Here is a 26,236-nt window from a genome sequence, read left to right as displayed (position 1 = left end):
GAAGCTACACAATGTGGTTATAGGGATCAACTCCTTCTAGGGTTCATTGTGTGTAATCCTTCAATGTAAACATGATCATGTGACCTCTGCAGCAGAGGTAACAGGTCACTTCCTGTGTGTGTCAGCTGCACCCGGCTGCTCCACCTCTCAGCGGAACCATGAGGATCTGATGCTGCGTTGTTCAGCTGTGAAACACAAACTCTGGAGACGATTCTCTGGATCTCACCTGCTGGTCTGAGAACAGTTTCTGTGTTTCGTGGTTTTATCATCTGTGGTTCTGTGTAAAACTCTTAATAAACAGACAGAAAACATGTGTGTTGTGCTGAAATCATGCTTTATTAAATCAGTAATGCATCAAACTCAAGGAGGATGAAATATAGTTCTACATCAACAGACCAATTCAATCAAAGTTCAGGGTGAAACACAGCGTGCTCTTGCTTCGTCCACAGGAGATGGATCAACGTGGACGAAGACGACGACCCTGACTACTGACGAGGTGAAATGACTAAAAGCTAAAAACACTCGCACTCAAACACACTAACACATTAACTATCCTCCAGGAGCCGGCGCTGCGTCTGGACAGCAGAGCCGGAGTCGACCTTCTGGACGCTCGTGGCCAGGAGTTGTTTTAAGAAGCCGACCCGGCCGTCCTGTTCCAGACGCAGCGCTCTTAACTCAAATGATCTAAACGCCGGGAGTGCAGGCCGCTCGCACTCGGGCAGGTCGTCACATCGTGGTGTACGACACGTGGGTCGGAGCACAAGGCCGGTTCACGCTGCTTACATGAGGGTAACGCAAACAGCGCTCAGGGTCTTATGCTCATGGTACATCTCATAGGAAACTGTACCGGGCACCGACACGTGTCCAGAACAATAACTTTGTCTTTCTGTTTCTGGTTTCCGATCGTCAGCAGGGAGCCGCTCTACCTGCTGAGGCAAACTTACAGACTTCAACTTATCGTTGAGGCACAGTTTAGTTTCTCAGTTTAACAGGGTATTCGTTTCTGTTGAAACTTTCTCCTGTTAAACTGCATTTAGTTTCATTATGTTTCGGTTAATATTATTGTCATAAATAACAATACATACATTTCCCATAACCGTTAAATTCGGCTATATACATTATGTACATGTCACAGAAAAGTGGTTCAAAAATCCTAATTCATAGTTATCCAATATGGCACATTTTATAACAACTTTAGACTTTAGTCTAGTTTGGCATAAATTAATGTCAAGTTTGGTACAAAAATAGTTCATATTTACAAGAAGAAAATCCAGATCTTTATCAAGTCGGTTATCGTTGCTAATTCACTAATTAAAGAATCTCGATCCGGGAAGCGGGGGGGCGGGGTAAATGCACGTTTTTTTTTACATGGACCGAATGAGAACGTTGACGGTTCTGGAGTCGGAGCCGAGCTCGTTGGACAGGCGGAGGGTGTACGCCCCGCTGTCGCCCTCCTTCACCGCAGAGATCATTAGGGTGGAGACGTCACCGGTGTTCTCCACCTGGTAGCGCCCGTCTCCGCTGGGGAGGGGACGACCGGAGCGCATCCACTGCACGGAGGGGGCGGGGTCTCCGGAGAACACCCCCGCTATCGTCAGGGACCTCCCCACCTCGGCACTGACGTCCTGGGGAAGAGCTTCGATCTTTGCTGGAAAACCTGTGAACGAGAACGAGTCAGTGAAAACTTGATTTGTTCAACCTCCCGTCAGTTTAACTGATGATTGTTTTAGTCACAGAAATAATTCACTAATTTAATCAAAACTACAAAAAGTAGAAACCTGCACGAGGTGCAGTTCCCTTTTATTAATCTCTTGAGGATTATTTGATCTCACGTCGCCGTGCTACAGTTTATTTATTTTGTCTTACTGAAGATCAGGTGATTATTTATGAAGTCACAACAGATTTGGAATTTAAACATAAAAGTTATTCTTCTTAAATTTTTCCTTTAACGGTTTGAATCCACAACAAAGAAAAACAGATGTCCTCTGAGATCTGAGCAGTGATAAAGATTGAAAGTTACCGCACAGAAAAGTTTTAGAAAGTAAATCTCTCATTAATCCTAATGAAACCTGAAACGTAACCATCAGCGTGTTTCACGCTCAGATCGCAGGACTCAGGCCGGCTCACCTCGTTTGACCCCGGTGGTTTGGGCGCTCAAGGAGGACGAGGCCGTCACATGCGACTGAATAGACATTTCCATCATTTGGCTGCTGGAGCTCATGGAAACCATTGACTTGGCCATCATGGCAGACATGCTAGCCTCAGACATGCTAGCCTCAGACATGCTAGCCTCAGACATGCTTTGAAATGAACTGTGGGCAGCAGACGAGTGGGCGTCACGGCTGAAGGTGCTCGACTGCATGTCGGCCCCCTGGTGGACGGACAAGGCGGAGAAGGTTTTCTGCACGCCAGCAGCAGTGCCAGTAAAATCTCTTTGCTCCGTGATAATCATTGTGGTTGGCTCTTCAACAAGGGCTGCGGGGATGCAAATAACAAGCACAGGACTCGTATCACAATGTGCACGTACAGTTCACACCATATGCAACAGTGCACGGAGAACACACAGGGAAAGCTGTGGTGCTTTGGTTTCACACACATTGGTTTGAACGTAAAATCAGATTTAACGATTCAATGAGTAGGATTAGGGCAATCCTTAACTTGACCACCAGATGTCACTACAACCTACACACTGAACCTTTAAGATTTCATCCCAGGTTTCATCATCACATGCACTGACAGAGTTGGACTGTTAGTTGAAATGCAGAGAGACTTACTGAAGACGTTGAGTGACGATGTCGCAGAGCACTGTCCAAACTGATTCCTGGCTTTGATCGTGTATTTGCCGCTGTCTGCGACTGTGGCTTCACGGATCTCCAGAGCGTGGACGTGTTGAGAGCGACTCAGTCGGATGTTTGACGTGACAGAAATCTGTGGAGACAGAGTTACATCCGGTTGAGCTTCTGACTAAAATCACTACAAGCAACATCTTTGACATGATTAAAAAACAAATGACTTCCTGGAGAAAACCACTCACCTTCACATTGTCTTTCAACCACTCCACTTCAGGTGAAGGTTCTCCTTCGATTTCACACGTCAATTTCACATTTTGTCCCTCGTTCACATTCTGGGACCTCGGCTGCACGAGGAACCGAGGAGCAGCGGCATCAGACCGACTCATGGTGATTCCCTGCTCGCTCTGTTCTGATGGAGTTGGGGACTTTGGAGTTGGGGACTTTGGAGTTGGGGACTTTGGTGTTGGGGACTTCGGTGAGACTGGAGACTTGATTCTCTGTGGGGACTTGATTGGCTCAGGGGACTTGAGTCTCTTAGGAGTTTTGACTGGTTCAGGTGACTTGGGAAGAGGTGACTTAGCCTCTGGAGAGGTGATTCTAGTAAGGGCAACAACTTCTTCCTTGGAATCAGATTTACGGATCGATAGAGTGAAATGAGCCTCTTGTTTGCCTCTATCATTTTCCACCAGGAGAGTGTAGCTGCCTTCATCCGACACCTCCACGGGAGAGATCTCGAAGGAGGAGTTGTTCTGGGTGGAGACAATGTGGTGACGAGCAGAGGAACCAACAACTAAGCCTTCATGCAACCAGGTGATAGAAGGTGCTGGTTCACCAGCGACATCAGAGTCAAATCTGGCAAGGCCCCCCTCCTCCACCGTGAGAGACTGTGGTTTGGTCAGGATCTGAGCAGGAGCACCTGGCTTCTCCCTCGGCTTCTCAACAACAGTAGTGGTCTCTGTAACAGTTTCAGTCACGGTTTCTGTTGATTTAGAGGAAGAGACGTGATATTCCTCTGTTTTGGTCATTTCAGGCAGATGTGCGGATGGAGGCTCCTCATCTTTGTGGTGTGAAGAGAAAAGAACATATTCGTTTTCTGCAACATCTAATGTTGCATAATCAGAAGTCTCTCCTTTGGTGTTCTTGCAGACAACACGGTAAGTTCCAGCATCCTCAGTCTCACAGTTGATGATCTGGAGGGTCAGCACTCCACTGATATTGGTCATGTGGTACTTACTGCTCTGATGAATCTCTTTTCCATTGTGGAACCACTTGGCCTCAGATTCTGGTTTGGCCTGGACGTTCAGGGTGAACCTTGTGTTGGAGCCATAGGGGACACGATGAGATCGCAGCCTGATGGTGATTTGTGGACCATGGTCAAGGCTAAACGGAGCCTGTGTCACAACCTCCACTGATCTTCTCTCTGACCTGAGAGCCTGCTTCCTCTCCTCGTACCTGGATGCAAAGTCAACTCTCGGAAAGGCGACGTCAGTCTTCACAGCCTTTTCCGGTGTGGAAGATGTTCCCCTCACAGGTTCAGGCGTTGGAAGCTTCTTAATGGGTTTAGGAATATATGCTGAGGTGAAGGATGTCAGGTACTCAGATTCAACGCTCTCAGAGACTTTTGCAACGGTGACAGTTGTTTCCTTTTTAGAGGTTCGCATCTTCTCCTCAAACTCCATGCGTTTGAGTTCACTCTTGTATGATGTGATTCTCTGAGCAGTGGTGTGTGGGCGCAGCAGCTCCTCATCTTCTCGCTCTTCATAAACCCTCTGCTTCTGAGGTGTGTGTGTGGCTTTGTCGTGACGCTGGCGAAGCTCAACAAAACTTGGACCAGCCTCATATTTAGATGGAATTCGGTAGGAGTCATATCTACAGACCCCTTCTTCCTCTTCATCATCACTGTAGGCCCTTCTAGGAGATGAGGGACGCAGGGCGGACAGTTCAAAGCGAACTGGGCTGAAGCTCGGTGGAGAAGCAGAGTACCCCAGTTCCAGCTCTTCCTCCAGACGAAGCCTCTCCTCCTCTATTCTCTTCATGGACAGATACTCATTCACAGGCAGCAGTAGTTCCTCATCGGAGAGGTCACCCAGGGATCTCCTCCTGATCCTGTGGTATGCCTCCATCTCAGGGGAAGGAGTGCGATGCCTTGCAGGCCTCACCGTCTCCAAGTCATCCTGAGTAATGGATGAGATGCGCCACTTAGGCTTATACTGGTCCTTGATCCTGATTGGCACCTCATAGAACTGTTCCCACCTGGAGAGGCGAATACGCTTCATCCTCTTGTGACTTATTTTATCCATAGGCTCAGGGAACTCGTACTGATCACGCAGTGTCTTGTACCATTTCATATCAGAGAGTGGCTTGAAGTGTTTGATTTCCACATCTTCCTCGAGAACAGCTGGGTTGAAGACACGAGGAGTGGGGACGTCATAGGGCATACGCAGCCTCTTCTCATCCGCTCGCTTCTTTCTCTCCTCTCGTTCTTTCTGTATCTCGATCTCAGTCTTCTCTCCCTTCTTAGTTGTCACAGCCGGTTTGAACATGGTGGCGGCCTCCCTGACAGCTTGTACTGCTAAAGGTGGGAGGGGCGCAACAACAGTGCCGGACATAATCTGGTAAAGCCTCAACTTTTTGTCCATTTCTTCCTGTCCAGATAACGTTTGCTTTTCCTTTTCACTGGTCTCATATTCCTTCTTTACATGACTGACACGCTGCACTTTGAGTGTGGACTGGCAACTGGCAGATCCAGCAGAGTTGGTAGCAGTTACTCTGTATATGCCAGAGTCCTCAGGGAGAGTGTCTCTCACATGAAGGATGTAGTAATCAAGACCCTCGTGGATAACCTCAATAGATGGTCCAAAGGCCAAAGGTGTGCCATCTTTCTCCCACTTCAGTGTGGGGTGGCCAGACACTCTGATTTCAAACCGTGCATTCTGGCCCTCCCTGCACTCTACGTTCGCTAGCAGACGTTTAAACATGGGCCTCAGGGTGAGATCTGCTGGTTTAGGACGAGGAACGACAGTAAGACGAGCCTTGCAGCTGTCATCACCGTACCTGTTACGTGCTACAACACTATATTCTGCATCATCCTCCTTGTCCAGTTTGTGGATAATCAGCTGGTACAGACCCTTGTCACTGATGAAGGTATATTTCTTGTCATCATTTCCAGGGATAAGTTTCTGTCCTGATTTGTGCCAGATGACACGAGGCTCAGGGTGAACAGTTATGGTGACACTGAAGCGCACGTCTTCACCCATGTAGGCTGTCCGATTGACCAGAGGAAGGGTGAACTCCGGTGGTTTCTGAAGCATTCTGGCAGTGTCCACTCTGCGCTTTGTCCTCTTGACCACACGACTGGTGAAGTACTCGCGGCACGATCTAACACTGTTGATGAACAGCTCAGCGTAGGAACTGTCTTCACCATACTCATTAACAACCTTGCATCTGTAGGTACCATCATCTGCCCTTGTGACCTTGTTGATGGTGATAACAGCCAGGCCATCCTCATATTCAATTTCATATTTTTCACCAGCTTCAAGCTGTCTAACTCCACAGTACCATGTCACTTCAGTAGTGCTATCATAGTTGTCAATGTGACAGATGAATTTCACGCTGTCTCCTTCATTCACCACTGCATGTCCAATCTGTCCTGCAAGAGGACCGTGTTCAAATGAAGCAATCTTCACCTTGGCAACAAAGACTCCACGCTGGGACCTGATGGAACCCCCACTGGCCACACGAGCTGCAGAGACAACGGTGTTCCACTCTTTTCTCACCATCGCTTGGTAATATCTTTTATGTCTACCAGATGGGATTGCTCTGGTGCTGATATCCTCTGCAGGCTTGGCAAGCCAAGGATGCACCAGAGCCTCTGCAGCAGACATACGATGTCTACGATCCTTTGTCATGAGGCGGTCTGTGAAGTCTAATGCCTCAAAACTGACCTGTGTGAAGGACTCGTCTTCATAGCTATAGGCTGCGTTGGAGATGTTGTCGATCATCTGTTGGTTGGTTTCAGATGTGAATGGATTAAGTCCACTGAGGAGGACATAGGCAAGGACACCAACCGACCACATGTCAGTGACACTGCTGACCAAGTCACACTGGTGGATCTCAGGGGCAGCATACTCTGCAGTGGTATACTGAATCTTGATTTGTTCTCCAGGAGTTAGGTGTCTGCACTGGCCTAACTCGATGATCTTTACATTAGAGCTGGTTCTTGTTGTGTACACAATGTTCTCAGGTCTGATATCAAAGTTTCCATAGCTCTCAGCATGCAAGAACTCGAGAGCTGAGCAGATCTGCCTGATGTAGTTAACGATCTCCCGCTCATTAAGCTCAAAGTCAGCTGCGCTGAGGCGCTCGAAGATGTCGACACCAGAGATGAAGTCATAGATCATCACTAGATCTTCTGGGCTGTCAAAAGACTCATGGAGAAGGAGGAAGTTAGTGTGTTTGGCCAAGCGCAGTGTTGCAATTTCCTTCTTGACTATCGCTTGATCAGCACCTCTCACTTTGACAAATTTAGCCATGTATGTCTTCTCAGAGCTGATGTCAACACAGCGGTGGACAATGCCAAACTGACCTCTGCCCACTTCCTCTGCGATAGCATATTTGAGGTGCAGATTCTTGGCATCAGAGTGTTGAGCCTTGCCCCTGGGGACACGTCCAGTATCGTCAACCTCCCTGTCATAGAGCAGGACTCTGGATTTGTCCTCTTTAGTCATGACAGGTCCGCTGGTCTCAGATGGAGCACTCTGTCCAAATTTGTTCTCAGCAATGACCCTGAACTGATAGCTGGTTCCTCCAAACAGATTGATCACTGTGTAGTGAGTGTCACGGGACTGGGCGACACGCTCCCACCTCTCAGCAGTGGTGGGGCATTTCTCAATGATGTAGCTTTTGACCTTACTGCCGCCATCATTAGCTGGTGCCACCCAGTTCAGAGTAACAGAGTCTCTGGAGACTTCACTGGCTTTGACACCACGTGGAGGATCAGGCACATCAGCCACATCCAGCTCAACTGTCTGTTGGTCAATGCCAAATCTGTTTTTGGCACACACAATGTAGAAACCAGCATCCTTCTTCTCCACTCCATTGGGGAACACCAAGGACGTGAATGACCTGGTTACAATGACCTGGTAGTGGCCATTGCTGTCGATGAGATCTTGTCCTTTCTGCCATGTAATGACAGGATCTGGTTTGCCACCGAAAGGAATCTTGATATTAACCATCTCTCCACGCAGGGCAGGGATGGCTTCTTTGTCTTTAAGGTTCTTCGGCAGATGGATCTGGGCAGGGACTAGAAATGCAAGAAATGGCTAAAGTGAGATGATTGTTTTAACAAGTATTTAATTTAGTTATGCTGCTGGATAAGTCTTAGTCGGTTTAAATCGGAGGAATTAGATATATCTTTACACTTACCTTCAACATCCAAAGAGACTGTAGCACAGATGGAGCCTCCCTGGTTGGTGGCTCTGATCTGGTAAACAGTGGAGTCTTCCTCATCCGCCTCAGTGATAACTAGCTGGTGGTAACCTCCCTTGAACTCCTGGATCTTGATCTTCTTTCCGTCAGAATGGATCTCCTTTCCTCGTCTGAACCATTTAATCACAGGCTTGGGCTGTCCTAAGATCTTGCAGACGAGGGTGGCATTGCTCTTGTACTTGACGCTCATGTTCCTCAGCTCCTCCTTGAAGGCTGGAGCACGGATCTCGACAGCCGTGATTGGAACCATGGGAGCAGTCTCCTCACTGTAGTCACTCTGTCCTCCGACGTTCTCGCACTTCACACGGAAGATGTGCTCAAGGCCCTCATTAAGATGCTTCACTGAGAACACGGTCGCTTTGATCTCATCTGTGGTCACCGGAGTCCATTCGGTCCATTCCTTTTTGTCCTTCTTGTTCTTCTTCTCAAGGCAATAGCACTTGATCTTGGAGCCACCATCGCTGAGTGGAGGCTTCCAGGAGACCACGCAGGAGTCCTTGGTAATTGCCGAAACAACTGGCGACAGAGGTGGTGATGGTTTCTCTGTGGACAGAAACATGTGTATAAGAATCCATCGCAGGGTACTTGGGTGGGTCTTCACATGTGAATTAATAACACATACATTGTAAGACATGGATTCATGAAGCACTTTTGAAGACATTAAAGGTCATTGGACTAAACGTACCCAATTGGCTCTTGATGAGAATAGGTGAACTGAGCTCCAATGGCTCACTGTTGCCATAGCGATTCTGGGCATACACACGGAAGAAGTATCCAGCACTGTCGATGAGGTTGAGGACACGGCAAGATGTTCCATTAATGGATGAGGACACCAGTTCCCACTCGGTTCCCTCCTTGTCCTCACGCTTCTCCACGATGTAGTTGGTGATCATGCAGCCTCCATCGTCCTGGGGAGGCTTCCAGCTGATGATGACTGAATTCTTCAGGAGGGCGTCCAGGACAATGGGACCCTGCGGCATTTCAGGTTTGTCTGGAAACAGAAGGATCGGATTACATTAATTGGATCTAATATCAGCTGTACAGATGAATTCATGCTGCACTCACTGCAGGTCATTTACACAAGCTTACCATAGATTTCCACATTGAAAGCGGTGTCAGCTCTGCCAAAGTGGTTGTGTAGTCTGATCCTGTATTTGCCTCCATGTAATCTGCGTTGCACATTCTTAATGACAAGGTGTGTGTAATGCTCAGTTGTCTCAATGTTGATGTCTTCTGTGTTCTCCAGAGTCTTCACTCCATGCAACCACATGATCTTTGGCTCTGGGCGGCCGATGTACACGGCGTGGATACGCAGAGTAGTTCCCAGGCCAGCATAGTAGGTTTCCTTCAATGGGTAGTCAGCATGGAAGGATGGAGCTGCCTCCAACACCAGGAGACCCGCTGTCTCAGCATCTCCGGCCTCATTGATGGCCTTACAGGTGTACTGTCCCTCATCGTCCTGCTGGTTGGTCATTATTGACAGGGAGTGGTTGCGGCCATCGGAGCTCATCTCATACTTGCGGGATTCGACAACCTCTTTGTCGACATGATACCATTTGATTTCAGGAACAGGTCTGCCAATGATCTGGCACTTCATGACCGCAGGCTGACCAAGTTTGACAGTTACTTCATCCATTTCCTTCCTCAGGCTTGGCTTAGTTTCAACTGTTAATACAAAACAAGGATGCAACGTCATTTTTTTTGCAAAGAAATTCTGGATAATTGTGTACAAATGATTTCTATTTCTGTCCACTCACCGCTCAGTTTAGTCTTGATGCATGTGGTAGTCCTTCGGGGTCGACTCATTCCTGTCTCATTCTCAGCAAACACTCTGAACTCGTACTCGGTGGCCTCATTTAATCCAGGCATGGTGAACTCCTTTTCCTTCAACCTTTGCTTGTTGGACTTCTTCCAAGTACTCTCAATTGATTTCCTGTACTCCACCCAGTAGCCCAGGACTTCCTTTCCACCGTCGCACTCTGGAGCTTGCCAGCGTAGGGTGATGAAGTTGTTTGTAACATTAACTGTGTCGATCTCACCTGGTTGACTCGGCTTGTCTGGAACGAAACAAACAAAAAAAAATGATTAATCCTGAAACCAACAATGAATACTGAATATTTTTTTTTAAGTCTTTTTATGTGCAAAACCCTCGTCCAGCCAAGTATAAGAGGTTGTTTTGATCAACAGAGTTTACTTAGGTTTACAGGGAAATATCAATTACGTCTAGATGGCTTATGGAAAGTAAAATGTTAACAACTACTATAATAGTTATAGTATAAATACATATGAATATGAGTGAAAACTCACCAAATGGATCCTTGCATGTGACTGGGTCAGACACAGGACTAGCCTCACTCTCACCAACGTCGTTCACGGCAACAATGCGGAACTGATAGTCTGAGTCCGGGGTGAGTCCAGGTAGAGTAAACATGGTGGAGGTGATCTTCGTCTGGTGGCGGGACCATGTTTCAGTAGACACCAACTTGTATTCAACGAAGTAGCCAGTGATGGCAGAACCACCGTCGTCCTTCGGTCTGGACCAAGCCAGGGCCACAGAGCTCTTGGTGACATCCATGATCTCTGGTGGGGTGCTTGAAGACTCAGGAGGACCTGGTTTTAAAACAAAATTTTATTTTGAATAATTACTGAATTATCTCATGTCAAAGACACATTGAAACACAGACTGAAGAAGTGGAATACTTACAAAGAGGAGTCTGAGGCACAACTGGCTGCTCGGACTTTAGGGAGGCACTAACACCGAAGGAGTTTTCAGCTGTGACCTTGAAGTGGTACTCTGTTCCTTCCTTCAGGCCCTTGACAACCAGCTGAGTGTCAGTCACTCTCGAGTCCACGGCGTACCAGGCGTTTCTGGCTGCCTCCCGTCTTTCCACAATGTAACCCAAGATCTCTGAGCCCCCGTCATCAGTGGGTACCTTCCATGCCACCTTGACAGAGTTTGCCTGGATCTCCTCAAAGACCATTGGTCCCTCTGGAGCACCTGGGCGCCCAATGACCTTCACCTTGATTTGGGCCTTCTTTTTGCCGACCCTATTCTCCAGCAGGAGGTCATACAAACCAGAGTCACTCCTCTCAGCCCCCTTGATCACCAGCTCGCTGGCATCTTCGGTGGAGGCAATCATGGCCTTGGTGGAGACTGCACCTTCATCCTTCAACCATTTGCAGACTGGATGAGGTTTACCCTTGATGGGCACAGAGAGGCGAACTACTCCACCCTGGCGGACCACATACACATCTTTGTACTTCAGCTCCAAGTCATAATCAGGAGATTCTGGAGAGAAACACAAATGAGTGGCCACATTAAAACCAGTGAAAACTACTTTGGTAGTTGTGATGTAGTTAAGGTAGCCGTTGTTGCCTTACCAAGCATCTCGGTCACTATGACAGTTCCTGGCACTTCCGCAGGCTCTCCAGAGCCACCGGCATTGCAGGCCATCACATGGAATTTGAACTCCTCTCCTTGTGGCATGTTGGTCAGTGTGTATTCACAGATCAGAGATGGGGTGGTGTTGCACTTGATCCAGGCCATAGTGCCCGCCTTCTGCATCTCAATCAGGTAACCATTCACCCTTGCATCTCCCTCATCATCAGGTGGACTCCAAGCCAATGATACTGAGGACTTGGTGGTATCGGTGATCCTCGGGTTCTGTGGACAACCAGGTGGATCTAGAAAGGGAAGAGAGGAATGTCAGTGTTTGCTAAGACGTCGCCAAATATAAGTATGAATTTAATTCTAATAAACAGTTTTAACTTAAAAACCACACTTTTCCTAGAACTGTTCTCCTACCGATGGGATCTGTTGCCACAGCTGGTTTGGATGGCAGACTGGGTTTACTCAGGCCTCTGGCATTGATTGCAGTGATTCTGTGTTCAAACTCCAGGCCCTCAATTAGCTCTGTTGACCTGTATCTGGTCATGGTGACGGGGTTCTTGTTAGCGCGCACCCATCTGTCGGACCTGACTTCTTTGCGCTCTATGATATATCCAGAAACCTCAAGGCCACCATCTCCTTCTGGTGGGTTCCAGGCAACAGTCATGCCATCCCGAGAAACATCAAACACTGTTGGACGGCCAGGAGGTCCAGGCACATCTGTTGAGGAGGGAAAATATGTTATGTAATGCTGTCATACGTTACCTAATTCTTTCTGAAGGTAATATCAGATGTGTCATTGCAGTCTTACCATTCAAGCTCCTGCAGGTGACAATGTCGGACTGTAGGAACTCTCCAGTGCCATAACGATTCATGGCAGCTGCACGGAAGACATACTCATCTCCCTCATTCAGGTTTTCAAACTTGAAAGTGGGTCGGCTAACAGAGTCACAGACAGGCAACCAGCCAGGTCTGTGAGCATCACGCTTCTCGACCACGTAGCCACTGACGGGAGCGCCACCATCTCTGACTGGAGGGTCCCAGCTGCAGGTGACGGTGGTGGCATCAATCTCATCAAATCTGATGGGTCCCTTTGGTTCATCGGGTTTAGCTAGACAAATAGGATAAACAGAATTGAAGGTTACACTCAGTTTGATCGATGTTAATAAAGTACACTGTCTGTGGCTATGATTGCTACTGATAAACAACAGCAACAAATAAGAGAGGGTTTCTTACACAGGATGATGACCTTGATGACCTCCGTGAGGACACCAACTGCATTCTTCACCTCAAGGGTGTAGTCAGCGGTGTCATCGATGGTGGTGTCGGACACAGTGAGTTTGGTGAACTTCCCGGTGCTCTTGATCTTGACACGGTCAGTAACTTTCATCTTGTTGTCCCGCAAGTACCAAGAGCAGACAGGAGGAGGTCTGCCAATGAGGGGCAGGTCCAGCTCCAGAGTCTTGCCAGCGAGGACATTGACAACCTTCTGAGGACAACTGGAAAAGTCCACCACGGGCATCACTGGAAAAAAGACAGACACAAAAATAGTGTAATTACTGATGACAACCGATGGGAAATTGATTGCGAACTGAAATGTGACGATATCAATCAATCAATCAAATTTTATTTGTAGAGGCCATATTCACATATCCCAATTTACATCTCCTTTAGTCAATCCCTTTCTTTTTTATGCTTTTGTCTAAAACAATTAGAAAAGATGGCGTTACCTCTCTGTTCCTGCACAGTGACCGCGGCAAGAAGCTCTTTGGGCTCACTGGCTCCTCTGCTGTTGATTGCTCTGAGTCTGAACAAATACTGTTCATGCTCATTCAGCTTCTCAATGGTGTGCTCAAAGTCTGTGAGCTTCAGTGTGGCCACCTTCATCCACTTGTCAGTGCCGAACTTGCAGGCCTCAATCATGTAGCCTGTCAGTCTGCTGCCACCATCATGCTCAGGCTTCTGCCATCCCAGGGTAACAGTGCTCTTGGTGACATCGACTACTTCCAGCTTGTGTGGTGGCAAAGGAACCTCGCACACCAGGATGACGTCAGGTGTCTCGCGGGGTTCTCCAATTCCATAGATGTTCTCAGGGAGAACTCGGAAGTAGTACAGCATGCCTTCCATCAGGCCATCTATCTTATAGGACGTCTTGCTGCACTTGGACGTCACCGTCTTGTAGGCTCTCATTGAGGCCTCACGCCTCTCTATGATGTAGTTGTTGACGGGAGCACCACCATCTACAGTTGGTGCTTCCCAAGAGATGGTGGCAGAATCTTTGATCAGCTCCTTGATTTTGATTGGTCCAGTTGGTCCAGGAGTATCTAACAATAAAAATAGTTCCGCACTTAAAATATAAAATCCTCAAAAACGTAATGCATTATATAAAATCAATTGAAAGTATAGGAACTCCTGTGTAGTTTGTCACTTACCATAGACCTTGACCAGGATGTTGACTTCTTGTTTGCCTGCAGAGTTCTCGGCTATCAGTGTGTACTTGCCAGCATCGTAGCGGTTGACCTTGTCAATGATGAGTGTGGTGGACGTATTGGTGACCTCGATGAAGCCTCTGTTGTGAAGGTCGACATCTGGCTTGCTCCAGGAGATGGCAGGAAGTGGACGACCGCTGACACTGACAAATAGGCGGAGGGAACCTCCAGCGCGGAGGCAGATGGTCTTCTTAAGGTCGTCGTGGAGCTCGAAGTCAGGAATTTCTGGGTGAGAAAACGTGATGATGAGTAGTTTGTAATGTAAGTGATACAGGAATTGAAATGTTTCAACCTCATCAAAAGCCTGCAAATAATATCTACTCCATTACCAAAAGATTTTTTTTCCAGATTACTTACCAATCCTCTCCACTGGTTCCGTCTCAGCACAGGGCTCACTCCAGTCTCCCGTACCGTTGACGTTGATGCCAGCCACTCTGAAGCAGTATTTCTTGCCTGCAGAAAGTCCGGTCACCACATACTCAGCAGCACGAAGGGTCTTTTCGTGGGCCTTCTTCCACTCCTCTGCTCCGGCCTCCTGCATCTCCAGAATGTAGCCGATCACATCAGCTCCTCCGTCCTCCACCGGTCGGGCCCAGGCCAAGCTGATGCTGTCCGCGTGGGTGTCAGTGATACGAGGGATAGAGGGAGGGGCGGGGGTGCCTGAGTAGAGGACGCAGGAATAAGTATTTGTTAATTGACACGTTACCCAATAATCCTGTTCATATATAAAAACACAGTGTTTGATATTTTGACTTTAACAATCTGAACTTACATGTTGGCACTCTGCAGACGACATACAAAGAAACCTCGCTGGCTTCACTCTCTCCAGCCTTGTTGATGGCAGTCACTCTGAACTGGTAGATGTTGCCTTCGGTCAAACCAGACACCTTCAGCATGGTGTCTAGGTGAGCTCCATCCCTGTTTACCTTCACCCAGCGGGCACTCTTTCTCTCACGCCTTTCCACCAGGTAGTGGATCAATGGGCTGCCACCGTCGCTCTCTGGCTTCAGCCACTCGATGGTGGCAAAGTCCTTTCCTGATACTAGGATCTCTGGACCACCAGGAGGAGTTGGCACAGCTGAGGGAAGACCAGATAGATGAGCATTGGACCTTATAAAGGTTTAATTTGTGGTTATATGTCACAGGCAATCGGAATAAGAACATGGACTGTTTGAACTCAGTTATCTTTTGGGAAATTATGCTTTTAAAGTCCCTTACTGAACGTGTTTCTGGCGACCATGGCTTCTGACTGCAGGGGAACTCCAGCTCCGTACTTGTTGACTCCCCGGATTCTGAACAGGTACTCTGTGTTCTTGAACAACCCAGTGATGTCACAGGTCAGATCCTTGCACTCTGCATGCATGATGACCCAGTTCAGCCTGTTGGTGTCCCTTCTCTCTACAATGTAGTGAGCGATATCATCACCGCCATCCTCTAGTGGAGGCTTCCAGCTCAGGGCGCATGACTCCTGCGTGATTTTGCTGATTTCAATGCTGCCTTCACACGGTCCAGGTGTATCTGAAAAAAAAACACAGGTGCTTATAGTATGTTGCTTTCAGGACCCTCTGACAAATTTAAATTCTAAAAAAATAAAAGTTTTTTTACCAAGCACTTTGACGTTGACCTCAGCAGTCTTGGTTCCACTCACGTTCCTGACCGTGAGGATGTACTTTCCAGTATCATCTCTGTCACAGAATTTGATTATAGCCATGGCCCTTGTGGGGGTGTACTGCAGGTTGTACTTTTCACACAAGTCCAGGTCCCTGTTGCCCTTAGACCAGGAAGCCTTGGGGTCCGGCCTGCCTCCCACTGCAGCGTCCAGAACCAGGTCTGAACCAGCTCTGACCATCACGGTTTCAGACAAGAGTTTGCTGTCCAGCTGGGCCTTTGGAGGCTCTGTTCAGTGGAGACACAGTACATGGTTATGAAACATCTCCACAGTGTGGAGCAGATTTAGCACTTCTAATAAATCGGAACCTTTAAGTGTTTAACTGTTATAACTATCATCATCATTTCATTCAAGATTAAATATGGAGTGTCGATGAATGCTATATGGTGTGGCTGTATGGTGGTCTTAAATGAAGATAGTACCAAAGTCTGTCTTGCACTGCACAGATCCAGTGGACTCGGATGGCCGACTGAAGACCTGGTTGGCATTCTTGGCAATGACTCTGAACTCATAGGGCTCTCCTTCTCCCAGGGCAGTAACAGTGTAGAAGTTGTCGGTCACGTTGGTGTAGTTACACTTGAGCCAGCGGCCCTCACCGGTCAAAGTGTACGGCTTACGCTCGATGATGTAGCCCACAATGGGACTGCCACCATCGTTCAGTGGAGCAGACCACTTGAGGGAGACTGTGGTTCTTGTAACATTTGTAACCTCTGGTTTACTTGGAGAATCTAAATGATTGATCAAATATTTCAATTAGACACAATAATGGAATCCACTGAGACTGTAAATAGTGTGAAGTGTCAAAACTCACCAACTGGGTTTTGCGCAACTGCTCCCTTCGAGGCCTCACTGGCTTTGCTCAGCCCACCACTGTTCATGGCATAAACCCTGAACTGGTACTCCAGGCCTTCAACTAGACCTTCCATCTTGTAGTAACACTCAAAGCAAGGGATCTTATTCTCCCTCACCCACAGGATATTGTTCCTCTCTTTCTTCTCAATCCAGTAGCCTGTCACTTTGCTGCCACCATCATGGTAGGGTTCCTCCCACTTCATGGTCATTGTGTTGGCAGTGGCATTGAACACTGAAGGCCTTGTTGGAGGGCCAGGAGGTGCTGTGATTAGAAAATAGATTTTATTATTGAGCACAGTCACCTAACTTATAACTGATTCAATAGAAAGCATGTATGTATTTGCCATTTTAAAGAAATGCTTATAGGTCAAAAAGTTTAGTACTTACTGAAAGGATGCTCCGCGACGATGGTCTCAGACTCGGTGTGTTTGCTGACACCGAATATATTCTCAGCAGAGACCCTGAATGTGTACTGCATGTACTTGGTCAGGTGACTGACATGAAGACTAGTGCGTTTCACACTGGAATTGATGAGCTGCCAGGCTGTGGAACCAGACTCACGTTTCTCAACAATGTAGTTGGTGATGTCAGTGCCGCCATCATCCTCCGGTGGTTCCCAATTAACGACGCAGGACTCAGAGGTTATGGAGGAGATTTCGATGGGACCAGTTGGAGGACTGGGTCTACCGGTGACATTCACTTCAATAGTGAAAGTCCTGGTTCCTGCCACGTTCTCCAGAGTCAGGTAGTATTTACCACCATCTCCTCTCATGGCCTCTTTGACTGAGATACTGGTTCGGTCCTTTGTTACTTCAATGGAGACTCTGTCTGAGCTCTTCAGCCTCATTTCCTCCAGCTTCCAGGTGACTTTAGGAGCAGGTCTACCACTGGTGGGAACATCGATGGTGAAGGTTTTGCCGGAGCTGCACGTGATCAGCTGGTTGGTGATCTCACTGAGATCAGCAGCTGGTTCAATATGAGGCTCTTTAACCAACACAGGAGCCAAAGTTTCCCTGGGCTTGCTGTAGCCGGCTTCATTCTTGGCCTTCACACGGAAGTCATACTCATCGCCCTTGTTGAGCTTTTCAATCACGTACGTGAGGCTCTTGGTGTTCCCAACCACAACCCATTTGTCCGTACCCTTTGGCTTTGCCTCAACGACGTAGCACTGGATGCGGCTGCCGCCATCGTGCTCAGGTTTCAGCCAGCCCAGTGACACAGAGCTGTCTGTGGTGTCCAGGATGTCCATTCTCTTTGGAGACGCTGGCTCTGCAGTGGCAATGACCGGCTCAGTCCGTTCAAATGCTTCACCAACACCATGCTGGTTCTCTGCAGACACTCTGAAGAAGTACGGCACTCCCTCCAGCAGGTCTTGGATCTTCAGGATGTGCTGCTTGCACTTGCCCCCAGACTGCTGCCACGTTCGACGGCTGGCCTCACGCCTCTCAACAATATAGTGATGGATTCGAGCTCCCCCATCATTGAGAGGAGGCTCCCATGTAAGTGTGACAGAGCCTCTGGATACCTCCTGGAGGACCACAGCCTGTGGAGCTCCAGGTGTGTCCATCACCTTTACAGTGAATGTAATGGCCTTGCTGCCGCTGGCATTCTCCAGGTTAACAGTGTATTTTCCTGTGTTATTTCTAGAGCAGTTTTCAATGGTCAGGGAACTGTAGCCGTCTGTAGTGGTGATTTCTGACATGGCACCCAGCTCTCCTTCCTCTCTCACCCAGGTGGCTGTGGGGATGGGTTTTCCTCTAAAGTTGATGCCCAGGCACACTGAACCTCCAGCCTTCACAATGTGTGTCTGCTTGAAGGTGGCGTCAATATCCACCTGTGGTGGCATTAGCCTGTCAACAGCCTGAGTCGGCTCTGGAGTCTCCTTCTCCTCACCTCTGCCCACGTGATTGACAGCTGCCACACGGAATCTGTAATCAACTCCTGTCTGGAGACCAGTCACTGTGTAATTCGTTTCTGCCACCAGCTCTGTATTTGCTCTCTTCCATTCTGTGTCTTCTCCCTTCACCATCTCAATAATGTAGCCCAGGATATCCAAACCTCCATCATCTGCAGGCCTGCTCCATTCCAGACTGATGGATGTGTTGCTGGAGTCAGAGACACAGACCACAGAGGGAGCACAAGGAATATCCTTTGGTTCAGCGGCTTTAATCGGCATCGAGATGTTGCTCGGAGCTCCAACACCAGCATCATTCACGGCCATGACACGGAACTCATATTCTGTATCCTCTGTCAGGTGAAGCACCTTGTGAGCACATTCGATAATGGGCTTCTTGGTTATCACCTTGTAGAACCGGACAGTCTTCTTTTCTCGTTTCTCCACAATGTAGTACTGAATGGAGTTTCCTCCATCGGCTGTTGGAGGTGCCCATGAGAGAGTGATGCTCTCTCCTGTCACCTCAGTGGCATCAGGAGTTCCTGGAGCTTCAGGAGCAGCTGAGGAATTTTTTTTTGATAGATTAGGACAACGTGTGCAGAGATTTCATACAGATTATTTACAAATGTTATGTTTCCTTAGCCTTTGAATGAATCCACTTACTGTACTGCATCTGTGCAATGACAGGGCTGGATTCCAAAGGTCTGCCTACTCCGAACTTGTTGACAGCAGAGACTCTGAACTGGTACTCATTGGTCTTGATGAGCTTGGACGCATCAAACACGCACTCCTCACATTCATCAGACACCAAGGCCCACGAGATCTTGGCAGTCTCACGTTTCTCAATGATGTAATGTGAAATCTCAGAGCAGCCGTCGTTCTCTGGTGGGTTCCAGGACAGAGTGCACCTGCCCTCTGAGATGTTACTGAAAGTGATGGGTCCCACTGGCTCCCCGGGTGTGTCTGCATCACGTTAAATTTATGTTAGAACATGTACAAATAATGATAATGTTGTAAATGAGTCTAGTGAAATACAAAGAGAAACATGTGAAGTACCTTGGACTTGGACAAGGATGTTCTCCTTCCTGCATCCAGATCCATTGGTGGCCTCCACAGTGTAGAGGCCACGATGCGTGCGGTCAGCATCCCTGACAAACAGGGTAGTGGATCCAGCTACATTGATAATATCCATCATCTTTTTGGTAACCTGCACACCGTCTCTGAACCAGATGACCTTGGGGACTGGACGTCCAGTGATGGTGACCTTCAGCCTGATGTGGTCTCCTGCCTTGACTGTCAAACCCTCAAAGTACTCTGGGCCAAACTCAATATTTGGAGAAGCTGGTTTTGAAAAAGAAAAGAGGTTTGTCATTTTTAAAAGTCTTTTACTTTTACAGTTAACAAATACTATACAGAAAGGAAAGCGGTGGCCATCTACTACAACATTATTCCTCAGTCCTGAGGTTCAACTTCACAACACTGCTACTCACCGTTCTCACTCCTTACAACAATCAAGCCAGAGGAGTTGGAAGGAGGACTGACAACGCCAATGGCATTCCTGGCGATGACTCTGAACTCGTAGCGTTCATTTGTCGCCAACCCAGTGACAGCGTACTGGCAATCATGTACGTCGGTCAAGTTGGCCTTGAACCAGCGACCATGTCCCTGGCGTTTCTCAATGTTGTAACCTGTAATTTTGCTACCACCATCACGTTTGGGTGCATCCCACTTCAGTGTCACGGAGTCACTGGTCACATCCGTGTAGTCGGGCTGACCAGGAGGATCTGAAAGACAGGAAGTACATTCCTTTAACTTCACAAATTATTGGATTAACCCTTATCCCATCCCTGTCCATATGGTTATGGGAAATTTAAAAGGATTAAACCAACATAAATACCAAATATACATTTTAACAAACCTCAAAAAAAATGTTGATCCATTTGTGAATTTATCATGATGCCAACACATATTTGTCACTGACCGTATTACGAAAGTTCTGTAATTCTAAATAGGCCTTATAGTCAGTTTTCAGATTTAGCTGAACTCGATATAGTTTCAGTGATAATCTGAATCAGCACTCACCAACAGGACTGACAGCCATGGTCGACTTGCTCTCGTCACTCATTCGACTGAAGCCAGCATCATTCTGGGCGTAGACCCTGAAGGAGTACTCAAGGCCTTCAATGAGTTCCAAAATCCTGTAGTCGGTTTCTTTTATCAGCATCGTGTTCACCTTTTGCCACATGATGCTGTTCTTCTCCTTCTTCTCTACATGGAAGCCCTGAATGGGGGTGCCACCGTCATAGATGGGCTGCTCCCACTGGATGGTCATTCCATCGTTGGTGACATTGTAGACAACAGGCTTGCCTGGTGGGCCTGGAGGCCTGAACTGGTGCTTGGCGATGACCATCTGTGAGATCAGAGCTTCACTGACTCCATATCTGTTCTCAGCACACACTCTGAACTGATACTGGACACCCTTGATCAGGTTGGAGAGCTTAAATTGAGTATCTTCTACACTGGAGCAAGCCATCTTCCAGTCAGACAGGGACGTGTCACGCTTCTCCACAGTGTAGCAGCTGATATCTCCACCACCGTCATCATTTGGTTCATCCCAGGAGATCATTATGCTCTCAGCTCTCACTTCATCCAGTCGGATGGGGCCAACAGGCTTCGATGGTGGTCCAAGTGTGATGACATGAATGTGGAAGGATCTCCTGTTGACCTTATTGTCCAGGGTCAGGGTGTATTTACCCTCATTCTCCTTCTTCACATTCTTTATCATCAGAGTGGCTTTGTTTTCTGTCTTCTTGAAGCGAACTTGGTCGCTTTCCTTCAACGGCAGATTGTCTTTTAGCCACAGAATCGCCGGTCTGGGTTTACCTTTGTATGGCAACTCAATGTGCACATTGTGACCCAGGCGAACACTGACTCTGCCATCTGGGTACTCAGCAAGGCTTGCCTCAGGTGTGATGATGTAGTCAATGACCTTGATTGGTCCAGTCTCAACAAAATCTCCCTGTCCCTTCTCATTCCTGGACGCCACTCTGAAGAACATGTCTGAGTGCTCCTTGAGTTTCTTGACCTCAAACTCACAATGTCTGCTGGTTCCTCCCGATGACCATTCCCCGCCTTTAAGCTTCATCTCAATGACGTAGTCCGAGATGATGCTGCCACCATCGTAATCAGGCTTCAGCCACTGCAGAGTGACAGACGTCTTTGATGAATCCTTCATGGAGACCTCCTTGACTGGTCCTGGAGTCTCTGTGGCCTTCACGGGCTCAAGTGTTTCACATGGATCACCAACACCGTTCTCATTCTCTGCTAACACACGGAAGAAGAAGGATGTTTTCTCCGACAGATCTTCCATTGTGTATGTTGTTTCTGTGCATTTGCTTGTCACTGCAGAGAAGGATCTCTTGGAGGAGTCCCTCTTCTCAACAATGTAGTTTGTGATCTCGGCGCCACCGTCGAGGAGTGGAGGCTCCCAGCAGAGAGTAACCTTTCCACGGGTCACGTCCTTCAGCACCAGGTTCTTGCACTGAGCTGGGGTGTCCTGGACTTTCACAGACAGGGTTAGAGTCTTGGCTTCTCCCACACCATTTTCTATCCTGACTGTGTACTTTCCAGTGTCAAGCCTGGTCACCTCACGCATAACGAGGACTGTGGTTGTGTCTGAGTGGTGGAACTCATATTTGGGGTTACGATCGATGCATTCGTCTCCCATGCTCCATGAAGCAGTGGGAGAAGGTCGGCCTTTCAGAGGAACAGATAGCTCCACATCCTTGCCAGCCTTTACAATGTAGTGAGTCCTCATGGCCACGTCTGAGTCGATCTGAGCCTCCTCTGTGAAAATCATGAAACACATTCAGGGTTACACAGGGAATGCTAAATGTGAGTAAGAACAAAAAAAGACACAAACTTCACTTTATCAATATCACTGATAAATTTACCGAGGATGTCTTTAGCTTGCACAGGTTCCGTCATCTCCAGAGGTTCTCCACGGCCAGCACAGTTGACAGCAGATACTCTGAAGAAGTAGTTGACGTCTGGTTTTAGTTCATGAACTGTGTACTCTTTTGTCTTGATCTCTCCCTTTGAGGTAATCATAGCCCATTCAGTCTCTCCCTCGACAAGCTTCTCCACCATGTAGCTGGTGACCTCACTGCCACCATCCCATTCTGGCTTGGACCAGCCCAAGGTGATAGATGTCTTGGTGGAGTCCACCACCTTCAGCTTGCAAGGCTCATATGGTGGATCTGTAAATAATATGTGTTTGTTAGCTGGAGCTGTTCATTTGTATTTTCTATTGGACATTTTGTGAATGTGAGTAGACCTACCAACTGGGTCGGCCGCCTTGTAGCAGTCTGAAGCATCAGAGAACGGGCCCTCTCCTGCCTTGTTAATGGCACAGACCCGATACTGGTACTCGTTTCCTTCTGTCAGGTGGTACACGGTCTGTTTGATTTCAGTGACAGGGTCTTTGTAAACTCTGATCCAGCGCAAGCTCTTCTTATCACGTCTCTCCAGATAATAGCCATACACAGTGCTGCCTCCATCTACACCTGGTTTGTCCCATTCTACCACCATTGTGGACTTGGTGATGATGTTCACCTCAGGAGTACGAGGCTGGCCAGGAGTCACTAGAAAAGTGGAAAAATGTGGTGAGGAAATACAATTGACAAGCTAATGAGAAACACATTTGTTTAATAAAAGCCAAAGAAAAAAGACAAGGAACAGTTATATTAATGATTTGATGCTCACTAAACAGCAGGTAGTAATTGATATAACTATTTTAACATCATATTAAGCACTTTATGGCTCAGAAACTTACCAAAGGAATTCTTAGCGACGACAGGCTCGGACTCCAGTGACTCTCCAACTCCATACTTATTAACACCCATGACGCGGAACACATATTCATTTCCACGCACCAGCTTGCCAACGGTGACATATGTCTGCTCGTGCTGGTCTGACACAGTGGACCAGACCACTCGGCTGGTTTCACGCCTCTCGACAATATAGTGGGTCACCTTAGAACCTCCCTGGTCAGACTCAGGCACAGGTTCCCAGCTGAAGAGGATATTGTCTGCTGTGATGGAGTTGAAGTTAATGATGCCGGCTGGAGGTCCAGGTTTGTCTAAGGGAGGAAAAGAAGGGAATCTGAGAAAATGTAATACGTGATCGGACTCTACATTGATTGTAAACGCTTAACCAAGTGAGCTACCAGTGCGCCCAGGAATTAAGAATTGTTGAAATGTCAAAGTGTGAAGCATGAATTTCTAAATACCTAGGATTTCAATCCTGATGGTAGCAGATGCCGATCCGAGAACATTCTTGATCTTGACCTCATACGAGCCTGAGTTGAAGCGACTTGCATCCTTGATCAGAACAGCAGAAGAGTCTGTTGTACTTTCCACAGACATGGTAGAGGTTGCTACCAGCTCATTTCCATTCTTGAGCCACTCAATGGTTGGCAGAGGTTTGGCAATAATTCCCACTTTGAGCTTAAGTGAAACTCCAGCCTTGTAGTGAACCACATCAAGATACTCTGGAGGAAGGTCAATGGCTGGTGCACCTGTGGGACATAACATATTAATATATAGATCAAATTGAAGTTAACACGACATGTGACCATAGATGTAAAGTCAAACTCACCACATGCGTCGACACAAGTGACTGGGCCAGCAATCAGAGATGGGTTGCTGACAGAACCAACAGCATTCCTGGCATACACTCTGAACTCGTAAGACTCATCCTGATTGAGTCCAGATACAGTGAAACCCATTTCAATAATATTGGTAAAGTTGGCTTTCACCCATCTTCCACTGGCGGCTTCCCTTCTCTCCAAACTGTAGCCGGTAATCTTGCTGCCACCATCATATGGAGGCCTCTGCCAGGCCAAGCTGACTGAGTTCTTGGTGACTTCTGTGATGTGGACGTTTGCTGGAGGCTCTGCATATTAAAGTGATACAGATCCAGTTTTAATAAATCAATAGTAAATAGTAAGCGTGAGCTCATACTATTTAAAGCTGTAAAAACACTCACCGCAGGCATCAATAGCAAGCACCTCCTCAGAGGTCTTGCTGAGCTTTCCAATACCAGCGGCATTTTCAGCTGCCACCTTGAACTCATAGATGTGGCCAGGGCAGATGTTTGCAACTCGCCACTGGTTTGCTGGGATCGCTGTCTTATTGATCTTCTGCCAGAGGATGCTGCTCCTCTCCTTCATCTGGAGATGATACCCTATCACAGGGTTTCCACCATCAGTTACTGGCTCATTCCAGCAGATTGTCAGGTTCTCCCTCGATACAAAGCTGATCCAAGGTGTGGATGGAGGTCCAGGGATGGCTGCAACAGACAGTACTCATGTAAGTGTTTATTCATGGAGATAGTAGGATAAACCTATGTCAAGTCTTATTCAACAAAAGGTACCATGAATGATGTTTATCGTGAAGGAATTAACAGGATCATTAAATCTACATGATGGGGAAGTTGTCTGACTTACTGTATGGAAGCTTGATCAGGACTGATTTGCTGTCAATGTGGTCACTGACACCAAAACGATTTTGAGCCTTGATTCTGAACTGATACTCCTCTCCCTTGGTCAGCTTAGACACCTTGATCATACTTCTGGCAATACTAGTCGAGACTTCGGCCCAGTTGGGGGTGCTGGTTTCACGCTTCAGAACGATGTAGTTAGTAACAGGACTGCCACCATCATATTCTGGAGGTGCCCATTTCAGACACACCGTTGTCTCGCCAATTTCTCCGATCTCAATTGGACCAGCGGGGCCGGGTCTTGCCAAAACAACGAAGATAACGGAGATCTTTGTTGTACCTCCCACATTTGAGGCAGTGACTTCATATTTGCCAGCATCACTTGCAATGCTTTCCTTTAGAGTGATGATCAAGCTGTCTGGTGTCACGTCTGTCAGCAGCCTCTTAGATCCCTTGATGACAACATTGTTCTTGGACATGGTCACTTTAGGCATGGGCCTTCCAGTGAGAGGAATCTCAAAGGTCAGGTCGGATCCTTCTTTAACATAAACTGTACCCTTCGGGTAGTTCGTCAGGTCAAACTCTGGTGCCTCTGTTGACAAAACAAGACAGGTATGTGATATTAATGTCACTAGTACGCCCATTAGTATTATACAGACATTGTATTACAGCATTTCCTGCTGTAGTATGCAGAAAAGACATTTCCTATATAGAAATATATTACATAATATTCGTTGTGAGTCATATCCAGTTTTCTAGCGATAGTAACAAATTATGATATGAATAAAGTAATTTATACCAAAATATTGTTTTAAAAGTTGAGGTAATACCTTGTATTTCCTTGACAATAATTGGTACGATCATCTCTTTGGGTTCACTGAGTCCAGCATGGTTCTCAGCTCGCACTCTGAAGAAGTACTCAGCATTCTCCCTTAGGCTCTTGATAGTGTGAGTCATGGTCCTCACAGTGGCACACTTCACCCACTTGGTCTGTCCTTTCTCCAGAGCATCAATAAGGTAACCAGTAACTCTGCTACCACCATCATACTCTGGTCTGGTCCAGGCAATTGTGATGCTGTCCTTGGTAACATTAGCAACTCCAAGTTTCATGGGCGGACTTGGTGCCTCTGTAATAGACATCAATACATGTATGAAGCACATTTG

The 26,236-nt window shown here is 47.4% G+C and overlaps 1 protein-coding gene across 2 annotated transcripts in view; it reads right to left on the bottom strand.

The window, feature by feature from the left end:
• Window positions 1-315: 315 nt before the first annotated feature.
• ttn.1 (titin, tandem duplicate 1) overlaps window positions 316-26,236 on the bottom strand; it is a 153,251-nt gene continuing 127,330 nt past the window's right edge. For both annotated transcript variants that reach the window (XM_062402149.1, XM_062402150.1), the window contains 35 exons: window positions 25,903-26,199; window positions 25,080-25,664; window positions 24,620-24,922; window positions 24,230-24,526; window positions 23,862-24,149; window positions 23,406-23,711; window positions 22,912-23,214; window positions 22,525-22,830; window positions 20,654-22,417; window positions 20,062-20,355; window positions 19,628-19,912; window positions 19,235-19,534; window positions 17,065-19,131; window positions 16,637-16,939; window positions 16,248-16,553; window positions 15,762-16,052; window positions 15,375-15,674; window positions 14,929-15,234; window positions 14,514-14,816; window positions 14,100-14,381; window positions 13,398-13,991; window positions 12,904-13,191; window positions 12,479-12,778; window positions 12,085-12,387; window positions 11,661-11,963; window positions 10,984-11,568; window positions 10,587-10,889; window positions 10,037-10,336; window positions 9,369-9,944; window positions 8,965-9,270; window positions 8,217-8,822; window positions 3,035-8,094; window positions 2,775-2,928; window positions 2,128-2,475; window positions 316-1,657 (listed from right to left, as the gene is read on the bottom strand). In XM_062402149.1, the coding sequence (XP_062258133.1) occupies window positions 1,365-1,657; window positions 2,128-2,475; window positions 2,775-2,928; window positions 3,035-8,094; window positions 8,217-8,822; window positions 8,965-9,270; window positions 9,369-9,944; window positions 10,037-10,336; window positions 10,587-10,889; window positions 10,984-11,568; window positions 11,661-11,963; window positions 12,085-12,387; window positions 12,479-12,778; window positions 12,904-13,191; window positions 13,398-13,991; window positions 14,100-14,381; window positions 14,514-14,816; window positions 14,929-15,234; window positions 15,375-15,674; window positions 15,762-16,052; window positions 16,248-16,553; window positions 16,637-16,939; window positions 17,065-19,131; window positions 19,235-19,534; window positions 19,628-19,912; window positions 20,062-20,355; window positions 20,654-22,417; window positions 22,525-22,830; window positions 22,912-23,214; window positions 23,406-23,711; window positions 23,862-24,149; window positions 24,230-24,526; window positions 24,620-24,922; window positions 25,080-25,664; window positions 25,903-26,199 (19,805 nt within the window). In that variant the 3' untranslated portion in view covers window positions 316-1,364. The remainder of the gene's footprint in view (window positions 1,658-2,127; window positions 2,476-2,774; window positions 2,929-3,034; window positions 8,095-8,216; window positions 8,823-8,964; window positions 9,271-9,368; window positions 9,945-10,036; window positions 10,337-10,586; window positions 10,890-10,983; window positions 11,569-11,660; window positions 11,964-12,084; window positions 12,388-12,478; window positions 12,779-12,903; window positions 13,192-13,397; window positions 13,992-14,099; window positions 14,382-14,513; window positions 14,817-14,928; window positions 15,235-15,374; window positions 15,675-15,761; window positions 16,053-16,247; window positions 16,554-16,636; window positions 16,940-17,064; window positions 19,132-19,234; window positions 19,535-19,627; window positions 19,913-20,061; window positions 20,356-20,653; window positions 22,418-22,524; window positions 22,831-22,911; window positions 23,215-23,405; window positions 23,712-23,861; window positions 24,150-24,229; window positions 24,527-24,619; window positions 24,923-25,079; window positions 25,665-25,902; window positions 26,200-26,236) is intronic.

The sequence above is a fragment of the Platichthys flesus genome, chromosome 13 (genome assembly GCF_949316205.1).
Source record: "Platichthys flesus chromosome 13, fPlaFle2.1, whole genome shotgun sequence".
In the NCBI taxonomy this organism is placed as follows: domain Eukaryota; kingdom Metazoa; phylum Chordata; class Actinopteri; order Pleuronectiformes; family Pleuronectidae; genus Platichthys; species Platichthys flesus.
The sequence above is the reverse complement of the archived record's forward strand: the minus strand, read 5'-3'. Positions and strand labels throughout refer to the sequence as shown.